General features: G+C 45.0%; 2 protein-coding genes across 4 annotated transcripts in view; one reads left to right on the forward strand and one right to left on the reverse strand.

Moving 5' to 3' along the window:
* The window catches only part of relt (RELT TNF receptor), a 31,139-nt gene extending 25,498 nt beyond the window's left edge, over positions 1-5,641 (forward strand). For all 3 annotated transcript variants that reach the window (XM_080006529.1, XM_080006528.1, XM_080006530.1), the window contains exons 9-11: positions 1,849-2,241; positions 3,264-3,389; positions 3,922-5,641. In XM_080006529.1, the coding sequence (XP_079862655.1) occupies positions 1,849-2,241; positions 3,264-3,389; positions 3,922-3,925 (523 nt within the window). In that variant the 3' untranslated portion in view covers positions 3,926-5,641. The remainder of the gene's footprint in view (positions 1-1,848; positions 2,242-3,263; positions 3,390-3,921) is intronic.
* Positions 5,642-6,121: 480 nt separating this feature from the next.
* p2ry2.1 (purinergic receptor P2Y2, tandem duplicate 1) lies at positions 6,122-10,170 on the reverse strand. The gene is made up of 5 exons (XM_080006537.1): positions 10,047-10,170; positions 8,538-8,882; positions 7,735-7,903; positions 6,603-6,948; positions 6,122-6,500 (listed from the first exon to the last, which is right to left on the reverse strand). Exons 2-5 carry the CDS (start codon positions 8,863-8,865, stop codon positions 6,306-6,308), a joined length of 1,038 nt encoding a protein of 345 aa, XP_079862663.1. The 5' UTR covers positions 8,866-8,882; positions 10,047-10,170; the 3' UTR covers positions 6,122-6,305.
* Positions 10,171-10,456: the final 286 nt, after the last annotated feature.

Consider the following 10,456-nt stretch of genomic DNA (forward strand, 5'->3'; position numbering starts at 1 on the left):
ACACACACACACACACACACACACACACACACACACACACACACACACACATTAGCATGTACATGCACTGTACACACATACAGTACATGTACATGAATACATACAGTACATACAACATTGATATCCTGTAGCTTTTGCTGAGTCATGCCGCCATGTAGGGGAAAGGAAAGAACATGATGGCATTTATCAGAGGAGAGTCAGCAACCAGAGGAATGAACTGTTTGGAAGTAAGACGTGAAGTTTAAAGCCGGAAGCTTCCTGTGAATGTTTTTCATGGGTAATCTGCTTTATCTGCGTGGTGAACAGATGTCAGTGGCTGCTATTATTGGAATAGAACGCCGTATCAAAGTTACGTAAAGTTAGAACTGAGATTCCTTGTACTCTCTGTCTTCGGTCTGTGGTCGGTGAAACTCCGGGCACATTTTTAATAAACGGGTGAAAGATAGAATACGACATTAATGGTTGAAACAAAATGTTGACGTATTCAAGGCTTTTAAAGAAATCCCTAACTCAAATATGTTAGGGTTAGACGAAACGACGTCGGAGCAGAACAATGAGCGGTGACTCAGCTCCTTGCGGCGAACGCTGTGTCTGTGTCTGGAGAGCGTGCGTTGTTTTGTGGAGAACAGTGGAGTCAGGAGGTGTACGCTCTGTGCGCCGTGTATCAGGAAGCTCGGCGGCGTTCACATAGTTAGCGGGATGTAAGCGGCAGTTACCGGCTGTGATTTGTGGCAGCAATATCCTGCTCCGGGTCCCCGCGCAAAGCACACACGGAGCTGCTCGGCTTAATGGCAGAATAAACAGAAAGGCATAAAGCGGTTCTAGCGCTGGGGGTGGGAATGAATGGAATAAAAAATTGCGTGTGAGTAATAATTATTCGGAGCCAAATCTGCTCCAAAAGAATCTGACGGCTTCCTGAAACACGCTGCTCAATTGCTTACTGCAGGCTATGAGCTTTAGCTTCTGGAACATTCTGGACATACACGTGGACACACACATGCAACCCCCACCACACACACAAACACACAGACGCAGACACACACACACACACACACAGCTCTGGAAATCTCAGCTGTCTGTGTTCTGTGTGTGGGGATGGGGGGGGCGGGGGTAACAAAGGTTATCGGGGTTCACTGAAGGTCGTTTGCTCGTCACAATAGTGTCCGGACCCGCTGCATTCAGCCGTCTCGCTTTTGGTCGCTCCGCTCCGCACAAAAGAACAATGTGCAGCCGCAGAACATTTCAGCTGCGAGACCACGGGGACAGAGCGACCGCCGCGCCGCAGGGTAGTGGGCACGATGTCGCGATGTGGCTCTGTATCGATATTTTTTCCCGTTTTATTCAAAATGAGGATTGCCGCCAACTTTTCCGTTTACCGTCTGAAAGATACTTAATGGAACAAATTATTACATTATTATATAACAATCTTTCTGAAAGATACAGTAAACATGGCTTTTGCTGAGCTTTCGGTATTGTCTGTAACTTTTCTATTTGAGGTATTTATAATATATTTATTAAATGTATAAGTAACAAAAAAAATTATATCTCAAATAAAATGTTTTCTTTTCTTTGACCAGTGTAAAATATATGAATATATTCACTTGAAATTCATATATTTTTGACTGTGCAACCATTACATTTCTGAAGTCGATTCAGAAATTGAAACCAAATCAACACATCATACAATGATTGTGAGTGAACATATTTTCATTTTCATGAATTTAAGGGTTTGATTTTTAAGTACTATCTATCTTTCTGTCTATCTGTCTATCTGTCTATCTGTCTGTTTGTCTGTCTGTCTGTCTGGCTGTCTATCTATAAACACTGAGTCATTCCTCTCTCCCCCAGGTTCCCCATGCTCTCCCCCCTGGCCCAGTTCCATTCCCTCCCCCGGCTCTGCCCCCACCAGTCTCACCTCCACACCATTTCTGGCCTGTCCGGCCTCGCCCCCAAGCATGGCTACCGCTGCTCTCGCTGTGCCCAGCGGAAATGGCCCCCGGTCCTGATACCTCCCTTGGCCACCCTCAAAGATCCCCTGAAGCCCCCCCAGAACCTCATCCTGCCCTCCCTGGACGCGGGCGTCGACCAGTGCAAGAGCCTCCTGCTGGGGGGAGTGTGTGTGGACGAACCCCAACTGCAGGCCGCTGTGCCAAACGTCGCCCTGAACGAGGAGGTGGAGGGGGCAAGTGAGGGACGGGAGAGGAAGAAGGAAGGGGAGCTGACGGTGCTCTCTGTGGGACGGTGAGACACAGAAATGCAGAACTCAATACCATTAAACTGTGCACAAGCAATACACCCATATAGTAGGTAGATAAAGGCAAAAGTTACATTAAAGTGATAATCCGTGACATTGTGTAAAAGGAAATCTTTAGCTGGCACTTTATAAGAAACAGCCATTCAAAGTATATGCGTTATGTACTGTATGTGGTCCTCTATGTGCTGTTTACAATGTCGGTGGCGGGGTACACCACGTGCGCAAGGAGTAAGTTAGTTGCGGGAAACTTTCGATTTGGAACAACATTCACAAAAAATAACAGCACCTTGGGATATAAAAAAAATCCCCACCACATCAAGTGAACAACAAAAAAACAAGTCAACAGGACCAGAAGAAGGCAAACTTTTGAGAAAATAATAATTTGACTATCTTAGAGCAAAGGCGAGGTAAGGACAAGGAAGGGGACGACCTATTATGAAAAACTCCCTTTCTCATTGCTTGTTGTTTCGTGGCACATACATTTGGGTCCCATGACCAACACACAAACTGAAACAGACACACAAACAAGCTTGAAGCACGGCCAAGAAAAGTGGCAACAAACTTTTAAATGAGGCCTTGTAGATCTTATATGAGTGAAGATTCAGCAACTGGATTACTCATTTCGCACCTCAAATTTGTTCAGAAAATGATTTTGGTGGACTGACGAGGTGAAATCAGGGGAAGTTGATGTACTTCATACAAGGGAGGGGGCATGGGGAGCAGCTGCTCGTTTTCATTTAAAGTCACACTGTCTGGAACAGGAGGGGTTTTGAGGCATGTTAGAATGGCTAGAATGCATAATCTGAGTGGTATTTTCAGCAACTTCAAAAACATGTTTTGGGGACCTCAGAGACCTATATTAACCTGCTGAAAAGATGTTTAGAAAAAAAAAGAAAAGCGAGTTTCAAATGAAATTGCGGGACTTGTAGTGTAATCCACCCAACACAGAGGATCCTATGGACACATTCAACGCAATGTTGAATTATTTTTCCTCGCTTCACCCGAACAGATTCCAAGTCGCCCAGATCCCGGAACAAAAGCCTGTCACCCTGGAAACCAAAGCAGCCACCCAGGAGGTACGAAACTCTCTGTTTGGAGGGAATCCCTTCTCCTCGTTTTCAGGAAGCTCCAGAAGGTGAGACTCCGCCCCCCGACCCCCCCTGTGTCTTTATCCCTCCTTCCCCTTCTCTTCCCACTTATACGACTCTTCTTTTTGTTTCCTCCGTTTCTCTCTCTCTCTTCTTTCCCTCCGCTGCACTCTGCCTCTGACAGCCTAAGTGCTGCTGGGCGATCAGGGGACTCCCATGTGGGCGCAGGGAGCCCAGTGGCTCATGTGCTTCTGCTCCACATTGAATTATGTAACAGTAACGCACACGCTGTTCCACGTCTGTTCCTCTGTCGCCGGGAAGGGAAATGAGACACTGAAACCTTTCACAACTTCTGACATTCATCTTAAAATACATCCAAGAGCTGACCCCACATGGATTGAGAGATGGATGATTTTAATTTGACACCGCTCGTCTATGGTGATAACTTGTTGTTTCCACGCTCGGAACCTTTCTGTTGAAATATAATGTATTTTGGAAGACGGGAAAAAAAGAAAAGGTTCTTGGATCTTTGCCCGTCCCGGACTCATCTCTCTCACTTCCCTTCCTCCGTCCCATCAGGTGAAAAGAGGGATTCCGGCTGCGGGCGCTCCTTCGCTGAAGATGACCTCATCACCGGTTGACGACTCGGCAACCTGAGGGGACATCAAGTAACCGTACCCCAAAAAACGACAAAAAAAGAAAAAAACCTTCTCTTTCATATGTCGACTGCAGCTAACTGAGAAAAGAAGGATAATTTGGTCTATTACGGCAAAGATCCTGACAGTATTTATGGGTTTGACCCAGAATAATTTTTTTAAAAGCTGCGGCTGCACCATTGCCCGTCGTCTCGGAGGAATAATTTGGACCAATGTCGGGTCGATGCTGGTGAACGACCACGACAACCACTGGTACCGATGCTCCACTCAACCCACATTTAAAAAAAGGACGGTGACGATGTTTTTTTTAAAGTGGCAGGGACCGAACACATGTGTTCTCAGACTACTGTATGAATTTCGGGACTTCCTTTTGAAAAATGACACACGTAACACGCACATCCTCGTACGTACGCACATACACACATTAAAATGTAAATATTATTCCCTGTGGGAGTGCAGACATTGTAAATACTGTGCATATGTACAGATGACGAGTAGACACGCCTCATACAGTGATCGAGCAGGATTATCGTACGGAGCCGCAGAGCACGCGAGGCAGGTCAGACGTGAAAGCGGTTTACATTGCAGTTATTGAATTCCTCGTGAATCCTCCGTCTTCCACGGAATTTGACATTTCAGGTCGGCTTCAAAGAGCAAGCTCAACATGCACTGAGCTCATAATGACAGTGGAAGAAATGTTCACTGAGTAATGTATACATATACCATACACACTTTTGTTTTCCTCTCCGTGGAGAGACCGAAAGTGTTTCCCGGAGGGGTTTCAGGCCTGAAATACATCATAAAAATAAACCTTTTGCCGCCTCGGGAAAGACACTAATATGCAAAAACCCTAGAGGACGATGCTTGTGATTACATGTAAATATTTGCACATATGTAAATCTGTAGGCGGGTGTAGACAAACAAACTCAAACTTGGCCTATTTTATTAGAATTTGGAGGTACCGAGTGGATGGATCTCAAAAAAACTGTAAAAAAACAAACAAACAAAAAAAAAGTTCGGGATTTCAGCATCACTGTGACATTTTTTCGATATTCAGGTGTTTTTTACTGACAGGAAAGCCCAAATTTCCACACGGTTTTCCAGTCCAAAGCTTGAAATTAATGTTATCACCCAAAAAGAAAATGCGTACATATCTACAAACACATACACAAACACAAACACTGAAATGTCATTCCATTAGAGCTTGAACTGTTATTTTTCTTTAGGAAAAAGAACATTAGCGGGAGGGTTCCTGCATAGTATTAGTGGTGGACTTCTCTTAGTTATGCTGCACAGGTGCATCCTACAGTATGCATCAGGATCGTTTTTAAAGGGTTTATCTTCATCATGATAGACTCTTCTTAGCTGCCTATTTAAGTTACTAATTTGCAATAAAGATTTGGAAGAGTGGATACTATTTATGGGTTGAAGCATTTCTATGTTTTTTTCACTAGTTTTATTATTATTATTATTATTATTATTATTATTATTATTATTATTATGATTTCATGTAAAAAAAAAAAAGCTGTAAAAAGGGTCAAACCCATTGATCTCATCCATTTTGTAGTCTTTATGATTTTATGGTAATTCCATTTTTCCTGGTTGAAACTTTTTTCTTGAAATAAAGAAGAGGTTTATTTTCATTTGCCCTCCAGTCTGCTCATTTTTTTCCATGATCGTACTGTTGGCGGACCCGGACATTGGAATCACAGCAGCGCCCTCTTGTGGTTAGTCGCTGTAATTGGATTTCAATGTTGGCGGATGTATCTTTTGATTGCAACAGACAGACAGAATATTAAATCTTTGCCTTGTGGCACTGAAATAAACGTTGGTCCTACTACGCCGGGTCAATATGGAAGCAAAACCCGCTTGGCTTCACAGCACCTATCGACAAGTTTACAAAAATACATATATGACACAGCTAAAGCTCCCGGTTTGAAACACTCCCTAGAGAGCTCATAACAGGAACAGGAAGATCCGTTATAGTCCCAGGGTAGCCTGTTGTAGAAGCATAGAAAACACAGCATCACAATTGTGAAGAGTTTTGTACAAGATATTTACTGTTGTTGCCACATAATTAGTAACATCCATTCACAGCACTTAAAAAAAAAAAACCCAACACAATATACATTTTTAACTCAAGCTACATCTACCGTGTTGCTCAAAAGCCAAAGATGTAACGCAGATAAAAACGACCGAGACGCCCGAGGATTAAGCTTGATTGACTCTTCCAGCTTCTTCACTTCCCTACTTTGACCCACACAGTCTCTTAGATTAAAAAAAAAAAAAAAAAAAGTATGTATTGCATCATAATTGCGTCGTCAACGCTGCGTTGGCGCTGTCAGATTTTTCTGCTTTGAACTTGTTTTTTTTGTTGATGGTGCTCCGAAAGTCCTGCCCTGCCATGAAGTAGAGGATGGGGTCAAGGCAACTGTTGGCGCTGGCCAGAGGTCTGGTCACTTTGTACGCCAAACTGGAGGCCTCCAGCAAGCTACAGCTCACCTGGACGGGACATCAAACAGCACGTATGAAGAAGGGGTTCGTTTTGGTTTGATTTTTGACATTATAAAAGATGGACAACACATTTGAAGTTTCAGCGCTCACCTGCTCGGGTTGGACCTGCCTCAGGTACCTGAAGGAGTAGTACAGGCTCCTGGTGAGGTGGAAGGGCAGGAAGCACAGCATGAAGGCGGCCAGCACGATGATGATCATCGTCACGGCCTTCTGTTTGGTGCGCTGGGCGGCCAGGCCGCCCTGCCCTCCGTCCGCCCCTCCGCCGGTCCCCCAGCCGGGCTCCAGGAGCTTGCGCACCATCAGGCCGTAGCACACCATCACCACCATGAAGGGCAGGGCAAACATCAGCACGGACACGGCCGAGCTGTACACCAGGAAGTCGTCGAAGAGCTCGGGGCTGGTGGTGTCGTAACAGACCTCCTCTGTTCCCTCAACCCTTTAAGCAAATAAGGGTTTCTTTGTTTAAGTTGTGTGTGAACATCATTTGCTTGTTTATTTGTCCTAATTTGATCAAAAAGTCTGGGGTGGGTATTTAAATGCAAGCTAAATGCTTTTGACGGTTTTGAGCAAATTGCATTGAATACGAGAGAACGGGTTCCCTCAATCAAACCCGATTCAATCTGAGATCCACCTGTTTCAAAGGGGCAGTACATCGTTTTCACTGGCACTCGTTTACCACTGAATTGTTCTCACAGCCCCTCCTGTGACCTCTGGTGACCCCGTGCTACAGTGCTGTACAGTATACTGTACAGCACTGTATAGAGGATCTCTAACATTCTGTGGCATTCAACACCAAATTTCAATACCTACCTATCTCTCCTATGTTAGTGAGCCAAAAATAAAAACTGTTAAATCGCACTTTCCCTTTTCTTTAAAGGGAGAAAATACAACAGTGTTTATATATAGCCTTCAACTCAATATACCCAGTATGCAACACAACTTCTTATTGTGAAAAAGGGTTTAAAGTCCGCCATACCCGACTCTACCCAACCGCGCAGCGGATTCTGATCGTCGGAATAAACCTGCGTCAACCCCGAGCGAAATCAGCCACCGCCGGGTAAGAAAAGCAACGGTAAATCACCGCCGAGGACGAACCCCAACACGAGCGGCCGTACGAGTGATGGCGTGCGCTCTTATCGGTTCTCTAAGGGGGAAACCGGACCGCCCTCCCGTACGCGGCGGTTCGATCCCTCCACCGAGGCGAAGCAGAGTGGCGGCTCACCGGGTGCGGGAGAAGTAGAGGACGGGCGCCTGGCAGAGGAGGACGCAGGCCCACACCGCCACCGACACCAGCTTGGCCCGCCGGGCGCTGACCCAGCTCAGCGAGCGCACCGGGTAGCAGATCCCCATGAAGCGATGCAGACTGATGCAGCACAGGAACAGAATGGAACCTGCGCGCAGAGGTGGGAGGATTTCGGCAAAAGCCTGTTGAATCAAATCATCCCATCTAATTATAGAGCGTTTCATCTATTACACGCGGTGCATTGTAAAGGAAGGGACCACTCCCCCCCCCCCGCATATTAGGCTTTTTTTTCCTCACACTTCTAACGCGTGGAAAACCATTCAAGGGAAATGTATTAGAAAATTTGGTATTGCACCATTTCAAAATACAGAATATAAAAAAACAATGTATTCAATCCAATAAATGTTGTAGCCCCAGAAAACATCCAACACAAAAGGGATGTACCACGGCTGCCGTTTCTTCTGCCTTTAGGTCGCACACGCCTGATCAATCGGTGCATTTTTGGCGGGGAAGGCGGACCCCGCCGCCCACAATGGGAACGTCGCGTGGAGCAGCGCGTTGCATTTTTAAAAACGCAAATACATCGAATGGTTGCTTCTCATAAAGGCCAGATAAATGAATACAGGGCGTCGAATATCACATTTCGATTTTTGTTTTTAACGACATAACGTTACGGATTACCACTTTAATCTTATTGTATTAGGTCATATTCAATCAACTATGCCTTTTTTTGTACTTTTTTGTACTCTCTTTGGAGGCCGCGGCGCAACGTGGTGCCGTACCATAGAGGTTGGCGTAGAAGAGGAAGCGTATGAGCTTGCACAGCGGCTCGCTGAAGGGCCAGTCGTTCTCGTCGGCGTAGTAGTAGATGAGGAAGGGCAGCGTGAAGACGTAGAGCGTGTCGCACATGGTCAGGTTGAACATGTAGATGGTGGACGGCCTCCAGTGCTTGGTGCGGAACACGATCACGAAGAGCGCCGTGGCGTTGAGCGCCAGGCCCACCACAAACACCAGGGCGTAGCTGATGGGCAGGAGCAGGTACTTGAACTCCTCCTGGAAGCGGCAGTAGTTGCTCCGGTTGGCCGCGCTGGAGTGGTTGTCGAAGGCCATCTCGGACGCCAGGGCGCCTGAGGAGGAGGGGGAAGGAAGCCGAGCGCAATCAAGAGGGGGAAAAAAACAAGAACTTCACTCGGAGAGCGTTTCGGAATGTGGAATGTTACGCGGAGACGCAGCTCTCTGCAGGAAATGGGTGTGATCGGCGAGGAAACGGCGTCAATCTAGATTAATTGTTTGGAACGGCCTCGGCTGGGGATGGAGTTGTTCTGAGAAGTAACGCTTTCCCGCTGATGTCCGGCGAAATTATTTGCTGCCGAAATTCCCCAATCCCCACTTTGGCAGCACTGTGTATTTCCTCACACCCATTTATATACTGTATATATATATAGTTATTCTGCGTTTTTGTATTAATTCAATTATTTTCCAAGGTTATAGGACAAGGAATGTCCCTGTGTTTGTCAAAAACAAACCCCGACTCAGGAAAGCTGTCGAGGTGGATAAAGCCGAATATCGATCTGGTCGTAAAAAAATCTGTTAAATCTGATCTTTTACACTAAATATTTGTGTTTGTACTGATGGCGGGAAAGGCGCTTTTCTTTCACTGTCAAAACTGAACTGCACTGTCTCGATCCCCTCGGAGGAAATACATTTACCCGTTCACTTAGTTCACTGTTTAGATAAGAAGGTTGATGTTTATTTGAACTTGCCTTGGACATTATTTGGATAAGATGGAACGGGAGAAACGGCCTCCAATGCTCTTCCTTCCCCACGCGCCTCAACCATTTAAGTTTTAACAGGAAAAAAAAAAAAACGTACCTTAACATTCAATTTAAGGGGGGTTAACTGAATTGAATTTTAAGATTAATGGTCATTCTAAAAACAATAATAAATAACTGAAGATAATGTATTGATTTGAAGGTGAGATACGGATAACACTTGACTAATCCCCAGCGGGAAGCACAGGTTTGGCAGCATTTTCTAAACTTTAGAACTTACAGAGAGAACACTGTCGTAATATTTACTGTGATTACAATGCTACAGGCGCCGAAACAAATGAAGCATAAAATAAATATTTATATATATATATATAAATGGTAATAACAATAATAATAATAATAATAATAAAATAATAATAATAATAATAATAATAAAGTAAATAATAAAAACCACAGAGAGAAAGTACTTCAACTCAAACCAGATTCTACATGTGTTGTTTCCAGTGTTCCTCTGCTCACCTCATTCCATGGCGGCCGCTGATCTCCTCTGCTTCTCTACCTGTATCTCCCCAATGGAAACATAAGGAAAACAGTTGAGATGCAGATGAACGATGGTGTCTCTGCTCCCTCGGCCGTGTTGCTTACAGCCTCCTTTTGTTTCTGTTCCTGAGAAAGGTCACTCAACACGGCCGGGTGGGGAGGGGGTCCAGTTCCGCTGTGTTCAGGATTAGGATCTACCCTCCAATCCCTCCCTTTTCGGCAAAAAATGAAGAAGTATTTCAAGTTGCTTCCACAGCATTACTTATTGTCTGCCGTGTAAGATAAACCAAGCAAAACAATAATTCAAGTAATAACAGAAGAGTCAAAATTATATTATATACTGGACATTTTCACTGCACACTCCCCTACAAACAATTGAGTTCCCCATT

This window comes from Zeus faber (assembly GCF_960531495.2).
Source record: "Zeus faber genome assembly, chromosome: 9".
In the NCBI taxonomy this organism is placed as follows: domain Eukaryota; kingdom Metazoa; phylum Chordata; class Actinopteri; order Zeiformes; family Zeidae; genus Zeus; species Zeus faber.